The following is a 23,376-nucleotide window of genomic DNA, read 5'->3' as shown; positions in this document are numbered from 1 at the left end:
TTTGTCTTGTTTTGGCACCGTCTATACACAGATCTGAGTAAACACCCTGGCATTTCCAGACAGTGTCCCGGCGAGTCGTCGCCACGTCAGTAGCAATTTGGCACATAGGCAGAAATCTCTTCCTGTAGGGGAGCTGTCATGGAGGGGAAATCAAAGACACCTACGTGACTGGGTTGCCTTGGAGCTGAAAGAAACACTTGGTGACATGACCTGATTTCACCCGTTTTAAAGGAAACCACAGCAGAAGATGGAAGAGCCGCCCGCTGCTTTGCAATGTGAAGTTACATCGTTCTTACCCCAGGCACAGGGATGCATATGTCACACTGCATATGCTATAGAGCTGAAGCAGTGGTTTTGTCTACAAGAGTGGTTCAGTGTCATCTATACGTGTGGCTCAGCAGGTCTATATCAGGAGCTTCAGCAGGTGGTCATGCTCCATGTCTGGTGACCTTTGTTCCAGACTATCACACTCATACTGTCTATACACACAGCGGTCTAACCTGCAGAAAGTGAAAGACAGTGTTTTGTCATGGTTTTATTGTACAATATTTAAAATAACATTGCATTTGGATAGCACAGCAGCAAAAGTTTTACAAAGAGGGCAAAAAAACAAGAACACAAAGCATATATATAGCTAACCCTAACCCTAACAGCCATTTTCTTCCATATAAAATAATATTATTTAGTCAAGAAAAAAAATAAGTGTAGTTAAAAAAATAGAGCTGAAATTCAACATTGGTGTCCCGGGTGACAATCCTGTGTTTGACCCATTCATGCACCACAACCTGCTCACTTGAAGACTTCCTGGCAGAAAGCTATAAAATTATTAAAACATGTTTCCAGCCAAAAGAAATACATGACAATAATGTTAAATACTTTGCTAACATGATTTATGTAGCTTGTGTTTAAACATGAACACTTTGAGTTCTATTTCTGAGAATTGTGTTGTTCTAAGACTGTGGTACTCTGTGAGAAAACATTGAATATGCCATGAATAAAGAGTACAAGTGTGATTCCTGCTATTTAAAAAGCATGATTCTTATCAGAGGTATATTTTCCTCTCCGACATAATCATTTTCAATTTCAGGCAGAATTATTGAATTAAAAACGATCCACAAAATGTAGTGCATTTACAAACAATACAGTTTAAACCATTGTGCACTCAAAACGTTACTGAGAGTAAAACAGTAAGTTTTTCATGTAAAACACAAGAGTGCACTGACCAACACACTATGGAGTTACAAACAATAAAGATCTGTGGTTACACTGGGCAGCTCCCCACAGTGTGGGTTTATAACTACATAAGTGGGGAGGAGGGATTTGCCGAAAAAAGAACAAGAGTGCTGAACAAATCTACCCCAGGTAAGTGAAGTTCAAAAACTAGGAGCCTAATAAACAAGCAGCAACAGACAATAAATCTAAAGCCCCAGAGGAAAATGAAATGAAAAAGTGCTTGTTGCCGCCTGCAACCCTCGAGGCACAGCACGGAAGTGAGGATAAATTCTGTTACCGCACTTAGTCTGCAGAGCCAACTGTGGTCCTTACAGGCTAATTACAACAGACTATAGCAGGGTGTGCATCTGTCAAGATGTACTCTTTGTGTGGGAATGTGTGACTGTGTTTGTGTGTACGTTCTCGTGTGAACATATGAGTGGGATGTCTCATTTAGCAGCCAGTTCTTTATTATTCTCCATGCTGGGTTCAGACATGCGTGATTGCGTGCACGTTCTGCCCCTTTTTCCTTAATAGGAGAAACTATACCCTGCTGTGAACAGAAGACTGTATATTAAGTAGAAGTAGGAGTTAATAGGAGTAGGAGTTAAACCAAAACATCTACCCCCTGGTGGCTGGCCACATTATGATGGGACATGGACTAAAAAGTCTAAACTAAACCACTGTCATTTTATGTTCTTATCACAATTATGTATTTGCAAGTGTCATAGTTCTTGATAAAGTTGGTTTTGATTACTTATTTAATGATCTGACTTGCAATTGGTTGATTGATGTCTCAGTGTGACCTCGATACAACATGACTATAACAGGTTATGATGACTGTAGTTCAATTGGATTTAATTAATAAAAGCTTGCGTCACAAAAACTACTTTATTTGAGTGTATTAATAATGTGTCCATGTGAATTGCAAATTATAACAAAGATTTCTGTGGAAAAAATAAAGCGAGGATTTGCTGATGCCATCGTGCTATTATTTCATATTATATTCAACATATTCATTAGTTCCTTCTCCTTTCATGTTTAATGAATGATAAAAACGGTGGTGCGGGGAGTTGGGCAGTGTGAACAGGGGCATTTCAGAGACAGTTTGAGAGCGCCTGCATTAGCAGAATCCAAAGATGTAAGAACGGTTTGATGGTTTTTACTTCCTCAGACTCCTCAGACACAGAGAAAACTTTATTATACTGTGCTGCATAAAAAAGTCTCCATGGATCCATTAAAATGTTCAGGAAGTACTTCACAAGGCAGATAACTCCTGCCAGGAAATACCAAATAAATCCATGATGTGTATGGTGAGGGAGGCTGTCGGAGGGATGATGGTGACAGACAGACAACCAGACACAATAGTTTTCAATCTGTGCCAAAAGTGGCTGCTTTAACACAAACACACACACACACATACACACACAGACAAACACAGTAATTAGTCTTTGATTTCCCCCGGCAGTGTTCTGGTACCAGGGGGCAGCTGCTGGTACCCTGATTTAGCCTTGGCTAATTTCACTCACGGCTTGATCTCGACCCAACACAGGTGGCCAGTTGGCACCCGATCGCCGTTGCCATGGCAATGCCAACTTCAGGGGCCAGGAAAATGCCAATCGTTCAAGGAGCTCAACCACAGGATGTGCTACTCATTATAAACAGAGCGTATTAGCACATGTAAGAGGCTTCTACATTTGGTATTTTCCCTCACATAAATGACACGTGTCTGTAATTCAGAGGGTAAATATTAATTTCCAACAAAAATACATGTTTCTATGCAGCAGCTACAATACAGGTGTGACTGTAGGTTGCTCTAACTTGAGCTTGAGTGCCTCTCTGTGGTGGACAAGTGTCACTGCAGCCTCCATAATGCTTCATGTCCGTGCAGCGTGCACCTGCTGTGAAAACACTGAAGCACTGATTCAGGTCGTTCAGGTTCTGCTCAAATGAGATGTCTCTGTCCATCACCCGTGAGGATTCACCCTTCGCCCCCTCCCTCATTAAACCCGGGGGACGGTTTGCTTTAGCTCACCTCTGTTAATGAGGGAGATCCAGACTACATGCACTCTGGGGACCCAGCTCATCATCTTCACTTATTTGTTATCAAGGTCCCTTTGGACAGAATATCCAGACACCAACTTGCAGACTAAGCAAGCTGAGGAGCTGGATGAGGCTCAAGCAGGTGTACAGGGTCAATACTTTTTGAAGTGAGGAGGAAACAAAGCACTTGTCATCACCAGAATGATCATGACCCTTGACAAACTCCAACTACAGCTGCTGCAATAAACATTTTAAACATAAGTTGTGGGACTGGACATCAAGTGAGGAGAGCGGAACGTTTACACTGAATTTCCTCTTTAACTCAACAGAAGCACAGACTCCAGAAATACACCTTCCGCCTGTTCTCAGAGCGATCAACTGCTACGTCGCACTAAGATCAGACAAATAGGTCCAATCCATCAAAAGCCCAAACTGCAATGACCATTAAAGTTTAATCTTATTTGATCTAATTGGCCATATCACGGCCATTTCCTTCCATTATAGACTCATTTCAACACATTGTGGTTTCCTTAGCTCGGGCCATCATCCAACCAGGAGTCATTTTAATTGCCTTATTGCCATCTGGTTATATGGATGAAGCGTCTCTATCACAGCCATTCCCAGTCATTCCAAAGCCATAAGTTTTTTGTACACTGAATGAATTTTTCGAAAGACTAACCTCAGGCTCTCTCTGCTCTGTGTTTCCATCGTCCTCCTCGTCTCTAGATTAACTGAAGCATTTGTATGACGTTACTTCTCTTGCCACGGGGCTCATTCAGCCCTGCTGAGGACTTAAAAGGCTAATTGCAGAGGCTGGGAGTTGCAATAACTATGATGCACAAAATGTATCAGCTTCACACACAGAGACAGTTGTGAAGGAACCAGAGGGGAAGATTGTTTTACATGTTTTTACTCATGAAAATAAATCATGAACCACAGTGGGTTCATATGAAGCAGCTGTTTCACAGACTAGTTAGTCGTTTTAATAAAGCAATTTTGGAACTTGAACTTTTATACAGTATTAGCAGGAGTATTTCCACTTTTTTTAATTGAATTCATCAAATAACCAGTGTGATGTCTTCACTCCTGTGTCTTGTCCCCTCCTCATGGGAGTACATGGGGGACATGATCATACAATTCAAATTCAACATGCCAGAATGAAATCCCATTTTCAGTACTATGTTGGCCCCATGCCAGGTGCACCAAAAGTACTTCAATAAACTTCAATAGAGTTTCATAGGAAATAATCTCAAAATGCAAAAGCATAATGTGCTGTCAACATAAAAACAAATAGGTTTCCAGTACATGCATACTTGTCAGACAAAAAGATCAAATGCAAGCTAATCAACCTGTCTAGTTCTGGTCAAACCAGGACGTCATGGAACCATCAATGACGCTACCGTCAAATTAAATAAGAAGAGAAGAGATAAATCATGAGTTTGTACACACAAAGAAAAAATGCACTTTCTACATTTTTCTAGATTTAAATAATGTTGACTTCACGATATTGTCTCACCAGATAAAACTCAAATGAGCTGTTCCTTCATTTCAGTCCAGTTGGTGGCAGTAGAGTACCAAAAAGCTTGTCACAACTGGCAGTGAATATCAACAGCCGCCTGAAAGTGTATGGACTAACACTCCAACACTAGATAACGTTACATTACTAGTAAGAGACATAAAGCTTAAACAGTGTTGGGACATCATGGATGGACAGGACGGAAGTAAAAGGACCTGGACTGAATTTCCAAGTAACTGTGATCTGTGCAAATATGCACCCAAAACAATCTGCACTCATCGGGAAAAAACGTAGCCACAGTGTTAAACTTTAGAAGATCAACATAAAACCAAACCTAAACAAAAACACACTCCCATATTTGTTGTGGAGATAAAAAGGAGGTGAGATCACGGATGTGGAGATCCGTGGAGCAGAAACAGGCTGCAACACGCAGCTCTGTGACTGAAGATGAGTCACAGCATGATAAACCTCACTGCTGAACCACAGCCAGATTTGAACAGTTTGGATGCTCCCAGCTGTTGGATTGAAACTTGCTTAGTGACAGAAACTTGCAAAGTGAAAACAGAAGTTATTAAATCCACTCTGTTCTGTTTTCTCTCCATGTTACTGCAGTGACACCGAGTAGACATGAGATCTTCATTTACATAGAAATGCGACAGAGCTCATTATAGAGTGCCACCCTGTTTACTGTATGTGTGCTGAAGTATACTGATACACAAACAGCATGAAAAACAACTTTGCATAAGATATGAAACTCAAATATTTGTCTCTGTATGTTGCTTCTGTTTCCAGCAGGTGAGTGTCGATGAAATACCTCATCATGGCCTAAAGGTGAGTGCTTAGTCAATCCTGTTCAGACAATAGGATTGATCCCTCCGTGACACTGTAAACACGTCTGTTACTTTGTTTTGGTTCTAACAAGTGAAACTGTCTGACATGAAGTTGAGAACATTATTGTAGTTTCCCTACAATTTGCTCAGACTAGATGAAATGTTTTGATCTGAAAGTTTACTCATCCTGCCTGTGATATTATCTTAGCCGATGGCTATTTTGACTAATGTTACAGTAATAAGTTACAGTAATAATCTAAATTGCCATCTCCCTCACTATATCTCTCTGGTGCAAGAGAAGTAACATTGAAAAAGCAAGACGATGGCTGAAAGCTGCAGTAACAACTGTGTGTGCTGCTAAACTACAGCTGCACACGCAGACATACACAGAATATGATAGTGTGCACGGCCCAGATCTGGAATACTACGTCAAGCTTTAATCAGGGGGAAAGACGGGGGGAGGCAAATGGTTGGAATCGTTCTCCACTGCCATGATTACAGAGCAAGCGTGAGACCTCGTGGCGCAACGGTAGCGCGTCTGACTCCAGATCAGAAGGTTGCGTGTTCAAATCACGTCGGGGTCAGTCTATTTTAAGGCCGAGAAAACAACACACACTCTACGTGAACTCCATTGAACTGCTGCCATCAGCTGAGTGAAGCTTTATAATGTGTGAATTACAACAGTGACTGTTAAATGATGCTGAACAAGTCAAATTTGGACATCGGGGCTTACGCACACTTGGATGACACCACACGAGCAGCATGGAGGTGTTTTATGTTTTTCCTCAGTTGTTTTTTAATGTGTGTAGAAGGCGTCCCCAGTTATTTCAGTTGTATTGGATTTGGCTGCAACGCTGTTTACCCCTGAAACTCCAAAAGTGTTTTGTGGACTCAAACCCCTCCATCGGCACAGTGGTCAGTAGATAATGAGTGAATTAAAAAGATTTCGGTGAACTATTCCCTTAAGAATGAACATTTTACTTCCTGTGTGTGTCCCTTGTTTCATGGAAATTACACAAGGTCTCCTCCTTCAAGCCATCACTCAACGTTTTGGCCGTTTTGAGTGCACTATGCAGGAACCAATAGTACACAGCTTGTTGCCATATTTGTCAGTATATGTAAACTCAGTAACGGAAACAAAACAGCATATGTGAGTGTATGCAAAATGAGACATGCAGAAGAGTTAGTCTCACATGTGGGGATGAAACTGATAACGTGGATCAACTGCACTCACAAGTACAGCAAACTCTTTCAGCTCATCAAATAACAGCGCAACAATGAATTTCTAATAAATAAAGAGCAAAAGCATGAAAGATTTGAATACTGCTGAATAATGCGGCACCAATGGATCCTTGAAATGCTTTTGAAATTACTGTATTAACCGTGACAAGATATGTTGCCTTCACATTATATTATGGGTAACTTGGAAACTAGATTCTATGTGGTTGAACAATACAAGAAACCAGACAGGAAAGTGAAAAAACACAAGTCAAAAACAAAAAATAGCCACATTCAGGTAAGAAGTAAATCATATTATGTCTTATCTATGAGATTTCCAAAAAACTAAAATACCAGCATGAGGTCAAGCACAGGCCTGAAAGTTAGTGGGAACTGGTGTGACGATTCTGAAACTGTGATCGAAACCATGATATAAAGATATGAACCGACCCCTGGTAGAGAATCCTGCACTCCCACTGTGGAAGCACTATTTCCATAACAATAAAAGCCTTGTTGTGCTTTATGGGTTCAAATGATCAGGTCTGATTATGCTGAGTGGAAGCCGGTGAGTCCGTTGGTAGATTAGATAGTAAAACATGGATGGAGGCAGTAACTGATACAAAGAACTGGACAGACTGGATTTTCCACTACAGCTATATAAACATAAAAAAGGCAAACACCCACAGTCTGAGACAAATACAGGCACAGACAGATGGCTGCTGCTGCTGCTGCTGCTGCACACAGTGAACTGTTCCAGCCCACATTCAGCTGAGCTGCCATTCACTGCAACTGTGAGAAGTTTTACTTCAGTAGGTCTGTCTTGTGACCAGAGGATTTCTGTTTCTGTTTCACTGACTTGGATTGTTGAGGGCTTGTTAGGTATAGAGCTTAAAGAGCAGTAGAATAAGCTTTTGAAAGTCACGCTACAACTACACTGACAGGGTGTATAGAGGATAAACATAAATCAACTGTTATTGGGTCTAACAATGAGGTTACATGTTATCAGAGCAATGGAATTAAATAGTGAGAAGAAACGTAATGAGGCCAGACAACCACAAGGGGGAGCAGGTATTCACAGCATCAGATGAGATATATGACTAATGCCTCCATGTATGTGTCAGATAACGTTTTTCATTTAGATTCTTCCCTCCTTCTTTTTAATTTGTTCCTTCCTTCCTCCCTATTCCTTCCTATCCACTTCCTTCCTTCCTGTCTCTCTTTACTCATAACGATCACAGAAGTTAGACGATGGCAGCAGATGAGAACAAATAGTCTAAATGAGATGAGAGAAACAGTGTTTCAGACATCAGGTGCAAAACAGCTGCTCTCACCACTGATCCCACCTGGTGCGTAACCATGGCACCTACCATACAGGCATCATAAGGTGTGTGGATGCGCATGCACTCAAACAAAGCCAGAGAGCGTCTTCAATTTTCAGCCGTGCAGACCAACAGCTCGAATCGACACACAGCTCAGCGAACTGCTCCAAATCTCCGAGCTGTGCTGTTCAGTGTGAAAACACAGCCAGGATATGTTTTCAGATTTCACGAGATCACAGCAGCACGCCTGAGACGTAGGGAATCAAAGAGGGCACTTTCATTTCAAATCTGAACTTTTCATCACCACTCACAGGAATACATTAAGACGATCACGTTGACTTTAAGTAGAAGCTGTCTGTTAAAATCTATCTATCTATCGACATGATTTTGCTCTTTAAGCCAAACGACCTAAAGATCATTATATTAATGTCCCTACATTTTAAAGCTGTGCTCAGACTTGCTCTGGCAGTTTTCACAGCTCAATTGTGATATTATCTTGGCCCATTGTTATTTTGACTGATATATCAGGAATGAGGTATAATGAAATCTACTAAGCTCCCTGCTTATCTCACTGCTACAAGGAAAGTCACTTCAAAAAAGCAAGACAATGACGAGGTGTTTGCCTGTAAGTTCAGTATGCTGCTGAACTGCAGCTGCACAGGCCTGAACTGTGCATACCTGCAATATGTGTGAATCAGAGGGAACGACAGGAAGGTTCCGCTCTGGAACCCATGTGATGTCAGCTGAGGTCAGAGAACTGGCACAGGTGTGAGACCTCGTGGCGCAACGGTAGCGCGTCTGACTCCAGATCAGAAGGTTGCGTGTTCAAATCACGTCGGGGTCAGTATCTTTTGATGCAGAGCGGCCAACACGCAACCCTGATGAAATCCACTGAACCTGCGCTGTCAGTTGTATGAAGTAGTGTGATGACACATCCACCATGGCCGGTGCACACTCGCAAATAGTCACCTGGATTGTCTTTGTGCTTGTTCAACTTTTTTCTTTTAGATTTGTGGATTTTTTTTAAATCATTTCGAGTGTTTTCATTCACCGTGGAGTTAATTGGAGCAAACAGCCCACCGTCACCCACCATTCACTTCATTCTGCTGGTTGAAAAGAATCATTTAAACCATTTCCCACTCACACAGACACAAAGAGGGGGTGCAGCTCTTTAACTGGCCCAACATTAAAGCTGCAGAGCGAGTGACTCAGGTGTAGTCAACACTGTTCCCATGGGAAGGATGCAGTGGGACTGTGGGTAATCATTTCCAGCTGCACTAGTGGGTGGGGGTGGGCTGAGTGGCATCACGCTGCCTCTGAAGAGATTTTGCCCACACACTCTTATACTCGCACATTTTTAAACACACACACACACACATCAAAGTGAACGCAGCAGACAACACTGTTCCATTCTACCTTCCACAGATATGAAAGCTGTGGAGAGGAGCCAACAGGATGCAGTGATTAAACAGAGAACATGGTGGTGTGCAGTAGCAGCTCACTGTTTGGTAATGTCGTAGTAATCACGAGACATTAAAAGCAGGCAGGTGTAATCATGAGCACATGCCAGTGAAGCTCTCTGTAGTGCTGCCAGAGTTTTACGCACAAAGACTCAGAGGTCAAATATTAGAGCCATACTCGCTCTGGGGGTCGATGCTGATATTAGGGAGTAAAAAACCTATATACCTATATATTTATACATATATATGTGTATAAATACACATGAAAAAAGTTTAATTATTCCTAAAATGTGTGACAAACCTGAGTGACAAAGAAATGTAATTGAAACAAATACATGAAATATGCAATATACCACATTTTTGGAGTTTCTCTCAATTTTACAACCTCACACACAAACGTTGACTCACCCTGTCTTTGTCGTCCACTACGTCACACAACAAATCATCCAGGTCCAAAATGCCTCCATCTCCATATTCCAACCTGTGGACCTGCACCCAGTAGCTGACGTCCTGGAAGAAAAAAAACAGAGAGAGGTTATTACACCAGTCATCAGATCATGTTTATTTGCACCATATAGACTCGCAGCCTTATATAAGTAAAACCATACAACATGTAAGCGTTGCCAGGCCAAAGGAATGAGCAGCTTGGGTCTCCTTAAGAATCAGCTGATCTGATCACAATGTGCTCCATGTAATGATCCAGTCAGCTGGCACACAGAGGCGCTGACATGGCTCTGGATTTACATCATGGTGGCAGTTATGAAATATTTTAATCCCCTGCTGGACGGCCTGCAAAATATGGCATATGGTTCAAACCTTTGACCACGAGGGAGCAGAAGAGGGAGGAGACGTGTCCAATCAAATTCTTTCCCTGGCAAAGTCAAAAGTCTTTGTAGGGAAATATATGTTGGGAGGGAAACTACCAGACGTTCAAAGCAGCTTTTGGACATTTTGTAAATTCCTGTTAAAACAGTCAAAGATTCCATGGATGTTTGTTAACCAATAAAAAGTATCCATTTGTCCTCTTCCATGGGCTTTAGTACTTTAGGCTTTAGTCAGACAGCAGGGTAAAGAGCACCCACTCAGCTCAGCGACTGTCCTTCCCCATTCGCCATGTTAGGGAAGAATCTCCTCTCTTTTGTCTCTAGTTTGTTCTCACTCCATTTCCCTGTCTCCATCTCTTTTCCTCCAAACTGAGCTGTCTTCGGCTCTGTGGTCAAATGCCTTCATGCACGGCTCTGTTGTACTGAGCTCCATTGTGGTTCACCAGGCAAAATGGTCCAACTAATGAGGGGAATGACTGTGTGGTATTTTCCTTCCTTCTGAGGTTAGTCAGAGGGAAAAGATGGCAAGTTTATCAGGGAGTGTTCAGAAGCGAGGCAAGGACAACTGAGAGAAACTGTGATATTAGCGGCTGTATTATTAGGTAATGAGAGAACAATGCAGCATTTTGGTCTTGATGAAACGATAAAGAGAGTTGTGAGGGTTTCTGATTGGGAAGCAAAGCTTGAAAACATTCCAACCTGAGAGGAAAATGTTTTTTTTTGCCACATCTATACTAAAACACCACTATAACACACACATAAACCCCAGGAGAAGACAGAGCATAAATGTACCATCTCTGGAAGTCATTACAAACCACAAACTGACCCACTGTATCAAACGGGGGGGGGGGGATCTTTAAATTTTCAAACTGAGAGTTTGGCATCTTCAACCAGACTTGTTCCTCAGATGGATTACAAGAAACAAAACATGATTCTGAGAGAAGCTCAGCCGCGAAAACCTAATCCCAGATACACTCTTGCGATGGAAGGAAAGTATTTGATTTTGACAAATACTGTTTAGATTTGACTTAAATCAAAATGATGTAGAGGGCTTATGTTAATGTCTCCCAAAGACCAAAAGCAACACTGCAGAATTCCCAGTTTAAATACTCATCATTATGGGAGTATTAGCAGAGAATTCCTCACTGACGGGATGAAGCTTTGGTTTTTTGTGATCATCGCTTAATACTTTGTTGTAAATAAGTAAGACTTCCTGGGAAGATACATCTGGTCATGTTAGCTACTCAGCTCACAAAAATCCCAATGGTCAAATACCTTATTTGGCCTCCTTCTTAGTATCATTCATCTTTGTCCTGTGCGACATATAACTCAAAACATTGTAATAAGTGTAGCTTAGCTTTCTGCAGCGATTCTCTTGAACTGTGTCATTATTGTTTCATAGATCTTGAAAGGTCATGCATGATTAATATCTGGTAGAGGCTTGGAAACACTCAAGAGCTTGGCAAAGCAACCAAAAGTGGTCACTGTTGACAGAACGTTTCATCCCATCTATCATATCTGGCACTTTCTGTATGGGCTTAATGAAATGTTGAACCCAGACCAGTAGAAATGGACTAAAGAGAAACAGGGGGAGCGGGACGTTCCAACAAAGAGTGCATTGTGACAGAGTCCTTTACATTACTGTACTATACAATACATTACTGTACTGTGAGAGTGGAAGGGGAGGACAGCAGTTGATGTAGTGTCGACACACTCAGCTGTCAGCCTCGGTTCAGTTTCTTAAAAAATCACCTCTTCCACTTTATTTAACATGTTACACAAGACTCTCGCACTTCTATCACCTCTGACTTTTCGTTCACTCTGTAACTGCATTTCTCATAAACTACAGATTTTCATTTTATCTGTACACGGTTTCAAACGCTTTGACCAAATCTGAAATCACCTCCATGCAGCATGTCTACATGTCTGTTCAAGCACAATTAAGTCGGATACTTAGACTAGTTTGATTAGACAAAACTTTCCCTTAAAGCTAATGTATGCTCAATGTTAGATACATATTATGAAACTGAGCCTTCCGCCGTTATGAGGGATTCATTCCATCTGTTTTCATCAACTTTTCTGAAAGATTACAGATACCGACGAAACAGACAAAACGGAGCACCACTGGAAATCATGGGGGGGGGGAGTAGCCAATAGTTAAAGTGACACCTCCACAGGATACAACTTGCAAAGACATTTGCAAGTTGGTAAGAAAGTAAAGGCCTAGGGACAAACAGCAACTATTGCCTCTTCACATTCTCACAATCTACTCCACAGTCACTATATTTGTTGGTGTCAGACTCTATCGACGCTGCACTGATCTCTTTTTGTACATGACGGCAGCATAAATGAGCCTTTACTGGATAATCTTAACGCTTTATCACGATTGGAGTCCTAAGAGTGTCAGTAATCAGAGTGAGTCTCCAAAGTATTACTTCATCAACAGAGGGACCAAAACCACAGAACAAAATGGATCCAACAAGAACAATTGTCCCACACAGCCTTGATGCACAATTTGAGCCATGTGTGTCTGGGGAAATCTCCCCACCACACTGCAAAGTCATCTTCCACACAGGGAGAAGAACCTGCAGAAACGAGTCTAACCTGAGTTGAGAAATGATTCTCAACAATCTAAAGTTACAGCAGTGTCTTGTGAAGTGTAACTTTTCACCCCGGTGATGAATTTAAAGTTTAATTCCCATGTCAGGTACAAAGTGTTAGTCACAACGCGCGAGTTTAAATGACACCTTCCACAGCGCTGGAGCATATCATCATGCACCGAGGATTGCAATGCACATAGTCTGACAGTCAGTGGGATTTACATGTCACGATAAAACCATGGGCTGCCAGCTACAACAATGAAACATAAAATATAATACTTGGCCGATACAGAAAAACACTGTGAGTACTTGAGAACTTTGTAACCACTACAATCTCATTAAGATCGCATTACAATAATGTTGTTACATTACTAATGTTCTTTCAGTCTTTTAGTTACCGTCACTCGAGTCAAGAGCAGATACATTTCACTACAAGGTGCAAATGGAAGCAGCTTGAAGAAGCATTGCCAAATGCAGCAGCACAGGAGCATGCTGGGTTTCACTTTAATGAGTTAAAAGTGAAGCGTCGGGAGCAGAAGCCCTCAAGGGGGGTTCGGTATGTAAATAACATGTGAAACAGAAGAGCATTTCAATTATTTATAAAGAACATGGATAAAGTGGCCTGGTGGATTAACATGCAATTACAGAATAATCCTTGCCATGTTGACACAAACAAAACTCTTTGTTCGGCACAGTAAATATGAGTAAGCGTGCAGGGTGTGCCGGTGAGTATTGTTCTTATAGCTGCTGCCCCAGTGACCTGTCTAGTCACATGTGAGCTTTACTCATTCATTCAAACTCACTGAGTGAGTGGCATCCCAGCAGCCACCTGATCAGGTATCTGCTTATCTGATCCAGTGTAGAAGGTGAGAGGGAACAGACAAGTAGTTGTTCTCTGTGCCATTCGCACATAATAACACACATACACACACACACACTTGCAACATAGGCCCAGACAATAGCTCTCCTCACCCCGTTACCGGAGTCTTTGTACCAGAGTGGGTTCCCTGTTTCTGTCAAAGACCACACAAAGACTGGTGCCTGGAGGTAACGGAGCGAGAGGAGGGTGATAAAAGGAGAGTGTGTGTGTGAGAGAGTGTACATGTGCCTGTGTGTGTGTTTTACGATTGCTGCGTTATCCCCTGCAAGTGCTGCTATTCCCACAGGGGTAATCCGAGTGGCTCGATGGAGTCCCCAGCTGTCAGGATCTCGTGGCGCAACGGTAGCGCGTCTGACTCCAGATCAGAAGGTTGCGTGTTCAAATCACGTCGGGATCAACTCGTTTTAATATTCAGGAGCACCTCACTGCTGCTATTTGCTTCATATCAGTCCAAGCTACTCTTATAAATAGACTTAGACAGTGGATTATCTGTGTATGACACAAAAATAAATGAAGGATAAAGACGAATGCCAGTCACATATGGGGGTTTTAGCAAAGATAACACACGGGCATGTTTCCCATGAATTAGCCTTGGGGAATGTCAAGCATTTGGAAATGATTCAAAAACGATAATAGAGTTTAACAAATTAAACCATAAGCAGCAACAGTTATACAGCGCAAATAAAATGTGACCTTGTCTCTTATCTTCATAAAATGGTATAAACAAGCCTTGTTGTGTAAACTGAAAAAGCGATAAATGCGATAAGTTTGCAGGCAGATGACAAATGAAGAGTCATGATGTCAGAGGATTTATAATCTAATCACTGCTTGGAGGCACCATTGAAGTGCGATTTAATCGGTGCAGTTAAACGAGGAGACACATGAATGTAGAGATTGTAGGTTTTCTACATATTAAGATCAACATGGTGCGATCAAGACGTTTCTGTTCCGCACAAACAGAAAGCAGCAGGGTTCATCTGCATGCAGCAGTTGTGAGCAACAACACTCATGAGCCAGTATTCTATTATACATTGTGATGAGCAGAGCAGTAAGTAGTAACAGGGACATTACGGCCATTGTTTTTGATCGCTTGCACGTGCACAGTTGAGATTTCACTGAACAGCAGTTTCCGCAGTGGAAGAACCTGCAGCATCTGAACCTAAGGGGGTGCATCGGGTCAGGAGTGTGACCTGTAGAGCATGCTCATCGTTTTCTTCCTACATTCACTGTGAAGATGTGAGGACGTTCACATGTGAACTGTGGCGTGATGGCAATTGGGTGCTCCATCATGACAATGCGTCCATTTACAACGAAACCACAGTCAAATTAGATCAGTCAGTTTGTTATCAATGTCAAGACGTTTTTGATCGCACCTCGTTCTTTAACTTGTGTTGTGATGATGTGTGAGGCAGCAGTCATCACAGTTTCTGAACTTCTGTTTACTATTAGTGAGATGTGTTTCGGATAATGACAGATGAATGTAAGTGTTTATGTTATAGTGGCTTTTTTTGAGGTTGTCTATGTCCTTCAAGTGTTGAGATGATTCAAATCCCAAAAAGCTCATTAAGAGAAGACCTTCAAATCTCCAGACTTTCACTGCCTGACCAAAGGGCTTAGCGATCCCCATTCCTCTGTGACCTCTGACCTTTAGGAGCACAGACCTCACCATGAATCATCAGCTCAACCCACTGGTTCAACCTCTCAACCTCCCACGTTCTTTTTTCACTCGGCAGCACAATAATGACTGTGATTTATGGAGTGTATTTTTTCTTTCTTCTGTGAGTCAGAAACAAAAGTGTCACAGCTGCCGCACACACACACACACACACACACACACACACACACACACACACACACACACACAGTCCCTGGCTCCTTATCTTTGCCAGTACTATCAGAAGAAAGTCAAACACATGCAAAATTGAAGATATAGGTCAGTAGCAGTCTACTGCTTCTACCACTATCAGACATCACACATCTTGTCTCAACAGAGGTTGATTTTCCAGTTTAGTTTAGTGCCCTGGGTTTGTTTAATCCCAGACTGAATCTCCCTTCTGGGCATAACTATCATTTCCTTGTAGAAACTCACAGCTCCATACTGTGGAAAAAGTCAAGTCTGACTGTGTGTAGGTGTAGGTACCTAAATCTTCATGATGTCTTACTGTAACTAAGTTAATACATTTTCCAGAGACAGTCAGAAAGAGACAGGTTAGGAGAAACAATGTAATATCGTAAAAATGATTCACTAAACTCATTAAATATCTTTCTAAAAGAAACAAAACTAGCAAAGAGCAGATTCAAATTCTCCCAAAGATAGTATTTGTGTCTTAAATACATGTTAAATTATGTCATAATTCAATAATTTCATGTAATACAATTTGTAACGACAATTTTCACACAACTGAGAAGTCTTTAGAGTTAGCTGAGCATAATTAGTGTCTCCCAGTGCGTCACTCCATTAAAGAATGACCCAAACTTGTTAAAAGACAGTGATTACTATGTTTTCAATACAGTGGGTCTATATTATTTTTAGCACCGCTCTACCAAGCTAATCCAAAAGACCAAAAGAACCAGATGGAAACAAGCTTAAGTTCCCCCATGTGAAAACCTTCCTTTGTACTAAGAAACATAAGTCAACTACTAGATTAATGGCTCTGTAAAATGTATATGTTTGCAGTGCGGGCACATAAAAAGGATAAAAAGATTTCTTTTGGCCAACAGTTCACATCTCCCCACCCTGTGCACGACAGCACAGTGGCAGTACTGGCACAAGAGAGGTTAGTCAGGGTTCGAGCTGGTGATTCAGGCCAGCCTGTCAAACACAGAGCCAGTGCAGCAGCGTCTTGACCTCGAGATCCTCCAAATATCTGAGCAGAGACGACAAGATGCCAATCCTCTGGAGTCTAAATCAGCCAGAGAGAATATCCAACCCTGTTTACAAAAGTGACACCTGATTTTCCAAGCTTTGAGATTTAGCACCAGTTTTCTGTTTGGATAAACCTCTGAAGTCATCTCCCCGCTGTGTGATCTGCTTGAGAAGGGGATTTAAAGTCCCTAAAGCGTGTTTCTCCAGGACTACAACTCCACATATCAGCCCTCATGATAAGTGCAATGTGGAAAGCTGAGCATCTGGCGTGGATAAAAAAGAAAACAGGCCGCAGTGTGTGCGTGTGTGTCTGAGCTTGAACCACTGCTGTGATGAAGGTTTCACTAACAAATTAAAACAGACATTATCACGAGAGGATCTCATTGAGCAGTTTTCATAATGACTCATCATTAAGCCAATTAAAGAGTGAACATCAGACAGGATGTGTGAGAGATTAAGAAGGATGACAGATGTTAAAAAAATGACTTTGAACTTTAAAATCCTGGATAAATAGTTTTTGGGGTTTTTCTTGGACTGTTCTGATTATGGACTCTTTGGGTTCTTTGACTTTTACTTGTGTTTCCTTGTTTTGAGATTTGTGTTCATTCTGTTTCCTGTTTTATTTTGTAATTCTGATCTCCCTCGTGTTCCTGTTCTTTTTGCTTCCTGCCTTGATTCGGTTCACCTGTTTGTCCTGGGCCACCTGTCTCTAGTTTGTCATCAGTTCAGTTTGTATTTAAGTCGAGTCCTCAGGTCTGCTCTTGTTGATTTGTCTGTTTCGTTATGTCTTAGTGTCTGCCAGTTTTGTCTCTGATTGTTTATTCCTGCCTTGTTTTTTCTTGTACAGTTTGAGTTTTGCTTTTGTTTCCTGCTGAACCTGCTCCCTGTTTAGAGTTTTTCTTTATTAGACCTGCCTGCTCTCTGCACAAACCCTGACAGAGCAGTGTCTTGTACGACAGAAAAGTTACATCTGTTAGTGGCTTTTAAAATTTTGCTGCAAATAAAAATGAAAAAAACAAATGTCCTCATGAGTTGACAGAAAAAAATCCCATGCATTAATTAATTCATGTTAAAAATGTAAGTTACTTTAATTATGCGTGATTGGCAGATAAAGTAACTTTTTACTGAGTCACTTAAAAACAACAAGCATAGATTAGGACTGGAACACAAGCTGTAGTCAAATCTATGTTTATTAGCAACCTGAGCAGTCCCAGGATAAGGAGCCTGTTTGGGCAGGGAGCCAGTTTCATCCATTCTAAAACAAGTGGGGAAGTGTAGAAACAACAACAGGGCTTCTCACGCACACACGTTCTCCTTACGCACATTTACTGTCCCTGATCTGTAACTTTTTGGAATATGGGACATGCAAAGTAACATGCATGATTTGTCAAATGAAAAGGTGCGACTATTCTTTCTCACTTGCTAAACTAAAGCGTCCTCTGTAAGACACAGAGACACAGGACACCGTTCTCTCATTGACCCTGACCTTTGACCTCCTGTATGGGAGAAAGCAAGAAGACAGTTTCCGTAAGGGCTGTTAAGAAAGAGTGTATCGGTCAGCTTCAAACAATTATCTTTAGAAATCAACTGACAGAGGGTGAAGGTGTCGTGTTACTGAAAGGGCATTTTAGTCTTAGACCCTGAGGGAGACGTCCCATCCAGACCATCTGCTCAGCCTGAGACCGGGAAGAGGAACAGTCAGATTTGGTGCAGATGTGAGATATCAGCATAAAATGGCTGTAGATTATCATGATGTAAAGAACAGGTGACAGACTTTCATGGTCTGTGTGTCATTTTTGTCACATGCTTACATGCAGGGAAGTGTGAAGCTTTAGGGGAAAACACTGAGAAGTGTAACAATATAGAATTATAGAAGACTAAACTATGACAGAGCAATAGAGTGCAGCTCAGGCCACAATTTTTCCTCTCTGAACTCGACTTGAAATTAGCTGAGCCCGACCTGAACCTGACAGGCATTCTGTTTTTTGTGTCCAAACCTGACTCGAGCGTGAATATCATTCTGAAATGTTTGTCTGAGCCCAGTCAGACCCGTCCGGATCGGGTATCCACATTCTACTGAGCAACAGAATAAATCCATGTAATTTTAAACTACTGAAGCAAAGAAAATCCTGCTTCGCCTGCCAGTTGCTACTTGAACACTTTCCAACATTGGCTAGGAAAAGCTGCAAATGACATTGAAAGTCGGTGTAGTCCCTGCATGTTAGGGCCTGCTGCTTCAGTTTAACAGTTTGAGCACTACAAGACTCTTTGTCTACTCATAGAAGCAGCAGTCAGCACAATTTCGGCACACTTTTGTTTATTATTACATCAGCACCGAGGTTATGCTTGCCAGATGGGACCTCTCAATGAGCCAAGAGAAGCAGAGAGCACAGGGCGAATGACCACGAGCAGACACAGTGGAGATGTCACGACACAGCTCTTTCACAGAGCGCAGATGTGGAACACACCCAGTGTTTGGTAGGATTTGTGTTTGTATGTGAAGGAGGATCCCGGGATCTAAATGTGGTACGGACATCATTATTTGCTACATATTGTGTCCTGTGACAAATGGTTGAACTACAGTCATATGGTATCTATGGCAACAGAGACAGTCTTCAGTCAGTCAAACTAGACGCACGGTTTGGACCATCATTGTATTTGAGGGATTGTGAGGAAACAGGATGGACGGTAAAATATTGTTTGAGACGAGGGGGCAATGTTCTGACTGATGTGATCTGCATTTGGCCAGAGAAGAGATTCATCTGATTACACTGGTGAGACTGTCTGTATACTACAGAAGTGATTCTCCAACTCACTGAACTTTTATCATTTTGCCAATATTTCATTTAACTATAATAACCACAACAATGTAAATCAAGTGATGTAGTGTGATTATCCTATTCTCAGTTTCTTTTCTATTTCAGTGTCACCTGACTTCTTGTGTCATGTGACTATTTAGATGCAATCATGTTTCAGTGATCATGTGTGCACTTAACATTAATAAAGAGGAACCCGATAGATGACATGTCCCCCTAAACCCACAAAAACTGAAAAAGCAAACCTGCTAGGTTGTTTCTCTTGTGAAATCAAAAATAGTGAAAGGCACAACTTTATAACTAGTTCCATTTTCTGAACGGACGGACGGAAACACTGATCACTATATCCCACCAATTTATATGCCAGGAGGAATAAAACCATGATATGTGGCTCACAAATCAAATTGTGTGAAGTGATAAGTGGATTTGGATCATTACAACACCAGTGTGTACTCGGATATTCACCCAAAACTACAAAAACTCATCTCCAAATACTAAGGAGAAACATTTGTAATATAGTTTTGTGACCATGTAATATGATCCAACACAACATGTTGAGTCCAGAAACCCTGACGCACAGAACCTGTTTGTAGTGAGGAGTGTGCTGGTCATGGTTTGTGGAGAAGCAACAGAATGTGACCATGAAACCCTCTCACACACTCACCACTAAAGGGAAGAGTTTCCATGAGTGTGTGTTAAAGAACAACACATGTAGAGCAGACATTGAGAACCCAGCAGAAGGGAGTGGCGTCACCTAGAGACCCACATGTTGAGACAGTGCAGCACGCTCACCACATCTGTACTGCAACTGCAGGGCACAAAACTAACTCATGTGCCCACTAAAGAGTGACCACTTTCACACACAGATGGAACAGCGCACTCCTTTCAACTGCAAAATAAGCTCACGTGTGTCCAACATGTCACTAATGCAACACAGCTAAAGAAACACATTACTAAGACTCAAACCATGATAATAATAAGCTGGTGGGCCTTGGAAAGTTGATCCATCGCAGCCAACCTGGAGTCTACCCACTGTCCACTTCTTCAAATATAGATATGACACATGTATTACAGTAAGTCCTACTATTGCTGATACATTTAGAATATTAAATCAAGCTGCAATGGATATGCAGGAATCAAACTTAAAACCTACATCCTTAGTTAATGTAGTTAATGCATTCTAAACTTGTGTTTAAGTTATTCTGGATGTTTTTAAGCAGGGACTTCCTCCAGGAAGTGTGCTCAGGTCATGTAGCTCAGTCACACAGAAAGTTAAAAGCTGGAGGGGTTGAAAGACAGTTTACAGCTCCACCATGGAAACTGTGACCAGTCTTATCCGCCTTGACCAGAGTAACTGTGCTCATTTTTCATTTTGTGAAACTCCAAGATATTTTTTTTTTACATTTAAGGCCTCAAAAGCTTTCTTTATTAAATCAGTAGCTGACTAGAACCTTGTTTCCATTAAACACGAAAATGATAAAAAGTTAAATAATCACAGGACCTCGTGGCGCAACGGTAGCGCGTCTGACTCCAGATCAGAAGGTTGCGTGTTCAAATCACGTCGGGGTCAAGCTTTTAAGACAGAGCAAGGAAAAAAATGATCACATTAATGATACTAATTACTATTAATGATGCAAATGCAAACTTGGACCACAGATACTCTGGGTGCTGCAGATCATCAAGAGTTAGATGTTTCATATCTGTATATAAAGATATTAGGGAATTGTTCACTGACCCTGTAACCTTCTGATCTGGAGTCAGATGCGCTACCATTGCATCACAAGGTCTTGAGAGCGACATGAGTGTAAATGTAGAAACGTTTTCTTTCTTGACCTTATCAACAAGCTGTTATCATGGCTGCCACTTAAATACTTCAGGTCATTTCATCCAGGCAGGAACCCTGCTAAGCAAAAAAGACTGGTCGACCGAAGCCCTCATCAACGTAACTCTTCTTGTTCTTGTCTGGTAACAGATCTTGTGGATGATCTGGCAAAAGGCAGAGCTGTGAAAATGTGCAGTGAAAGTAGTTTCTACCTCCATGGGCCTTAACTTAACCTAAGACACTCAAGACAACTATCAAGAAGGTAAAGAGGAGACTGTGTCCACCAACAAGAAAGATATGGAATAAGAAATTATTGGTCATTAAGACACCATATTGCACTTTTTGAAAGGGTTATGATAAATGGTCTTTTGGTTGAAACATTTTTTACAGTCATGTAATGGAAACGTATTTTAACACAATAAACTTCATTCTCAAGAAGTTTCCAATCCAGCAGAAACTACTTATTCTTCTGAATCTTTGTCAGGAAAAAATACACACAGAGACAGATAGAACAGGGAAGGGGCATGAAGAGAGTAAACTGATGAAAGCCATTTTCCAAAGGATCTCTGTGGCAAACATCCAAGATCCACAAACACTGACATCTGAAACTCTGAGCCACAGAGTTGCGGAGCGATGGACTCAAAAATACATAAGATGTAAACAAAGGGAGGGAAAACTTTCTGAAGAGAAAAGGAGAAAGAACGCGCAGATGTGGGGTTGTATCTGTATGGAGCTCGGCCCAGTGTATTCTGGTACACTGTGTTTATGCTTTGCCAATCCTCAAACTGAGATCCGCTCTCTAACACATCCATTATCTCGTATAATAAGTGAATGCTTGCACAAGATCTGACAAAGAGAGAGAAATGGAAGAAGAATTGTGTGTGTGACGACTATAGAATTTCAATCTAAGCCTGAAAGTAACAGTTCTATTTACAGTAAAACGTCTCTGGAGAGTGTTTTTACAACTGCTGGGTGAAGAAACATGTGGGGCACTGAACAGAGGAAATCAAGGCTTACAAAGGCCAATATATCAAGAGAGGAATGGTGACAGAAGAAGTCAAGTGAAGTCATTAGCTAATCAAAACTGAAAATGTCCACAGGGATGACCCAGGGCTTCACAAATACTGCTGTGCTGTCACTGTTGGATTTACTAGTATTAGGCTGAACTGCTTTATGCTCAGTGTGCCTGATAACCTGCAAACTGGATGGTGTATGTTTGATCAATCTTTCTTTATGTATATGCACCAACATTATTATCATTAACACATCTACACTGCATGGGTTACATTAACACTGCATATAAGACAAAGGAGAGGGTCCTAAAATTAACAGCCCCTGACCCTGGAAAAAACCAGTGCCAGAGACTTGCGACCACATAATGAGAACGTCCAAAGGTTGCAATGTTTCCTGTGCTGCTATAAACTGAACTGCTGGAGCTGGTGCTACTTTGTAGTAATTATGCTTAAAACATGCCATTTTTAATGGATTTAGATTTTTAGTAATTCTCTTGCAACCCTCCGTCTAGACCCCTTGTTTGGGAACCAGTGCCAATGCCCACTTCAGTCACCTGATTTCCATTTGTTCTACTGAGAAGAACACATTATGTAATAATATAAGAAGTCTTCCCCTAAGCCAACTATACTATACTCTAGAACAGAAACTGCCATTTCAAACAAGCCAGGTCAAACCTCTCGTCCACATGTCACACGAACTGTGATTCACCATTACACCTCCCCACTGAGTGACGGAGGAGTTTGCTCCATGGCTGGGGAAATGCTTATTGACCCTGCACAGGAAACAGGCGACACATAGGAAAAGTACTTGAGCCTGCAGAGGAGCAACATTGGCGTGAAACTCCCATGTAGACTAAAAGAGGCAGGGGGGAGGACACTGAGGGGTGAAAGGAATGAGATCAAGGGCTAAGGATGTGGTTAATAGATTCATTGACAGAATTAACAAAGAGAGGAAAA

General features: G+C 41.5%; 1 protein-coding gene and 4 non-coding genes across 9 annotated transcripts in view; 4 read left to right on the top strand and 1 right to left on the bottom strand.

Moving 5' to 3' along the window:
- The window catches only part of LOC109629692 (partitioning defective 3 homolog), a 323,260-nt gene that overhangs the window by 279,602 nt on the left and 20,282 nt on the right, over positions 1-23,376 (bottom strand). For all 5 annotated transcript variants that reach the window (XM_069512787.1, XM_069512786.1, XM_020087499.2 and 2 more), the window contains exon 2: positions 10,007-10,108. In XM_069512787.1, the coding sequence (XP_069368888.1) occupies positions 10,007-10,108 (102 nt within the window). The remainder of the gene's footprint in view (positions 1-10,006; positions 10,109-23,376) is intronic.
- trnaw-cca (transfer RNA tryptophan (anticodon CCA)) lies at positions 6,114-6,185 on the top strand. Its single transcript has one exon. It is a non-coding gene; the product is annotated as a tRNA-Trp (tRNA).
- On the top strand, positions 8,911-8,982 carry trnaw-cca (transfer RNA tryptophan (anticodon CCA)). Its single transcript has one exon. It is a non-coding gene; the product is annotated as a tRNA-Trp (tRNA).
- trnaw-cca (transfer RNA tryptophan (anticodon CCA)) lies at positions 14,228-14,299 on the top strand. Its single transcript has one exon. It is a non-coding gene; the product is annotated as a tRNA-Trp (tRNA).
- On the top strand, positions 21,083-21,154 carry trnaw-cca (transfer RNA tryptophan (anticodon CCA)). The gene has a single exon. It is a non-coding gene; the product is annotated as a tRNA-Trp (tRNA).

This window comes from Paralichthys olivaceus, chromosome 17, assembly GCF_024713975.1.
Source record: "Paralichthys olivaceus isolate ysfri-2021 chromosome 17, ASM2471397v2, whole genome shotgun sequence".
Lineage (NCBI taxonomy): Eukaryota > Metazoa > Chordata > Actinopteri > Pleuronectiformes > Paralichthyidae > Paralichthys > Paralichthys olivaceus.
Note: the sequence above shows the minus strand (reverse complement) of the source record. Positions and strands in the feature narration are given on the sequence as shown.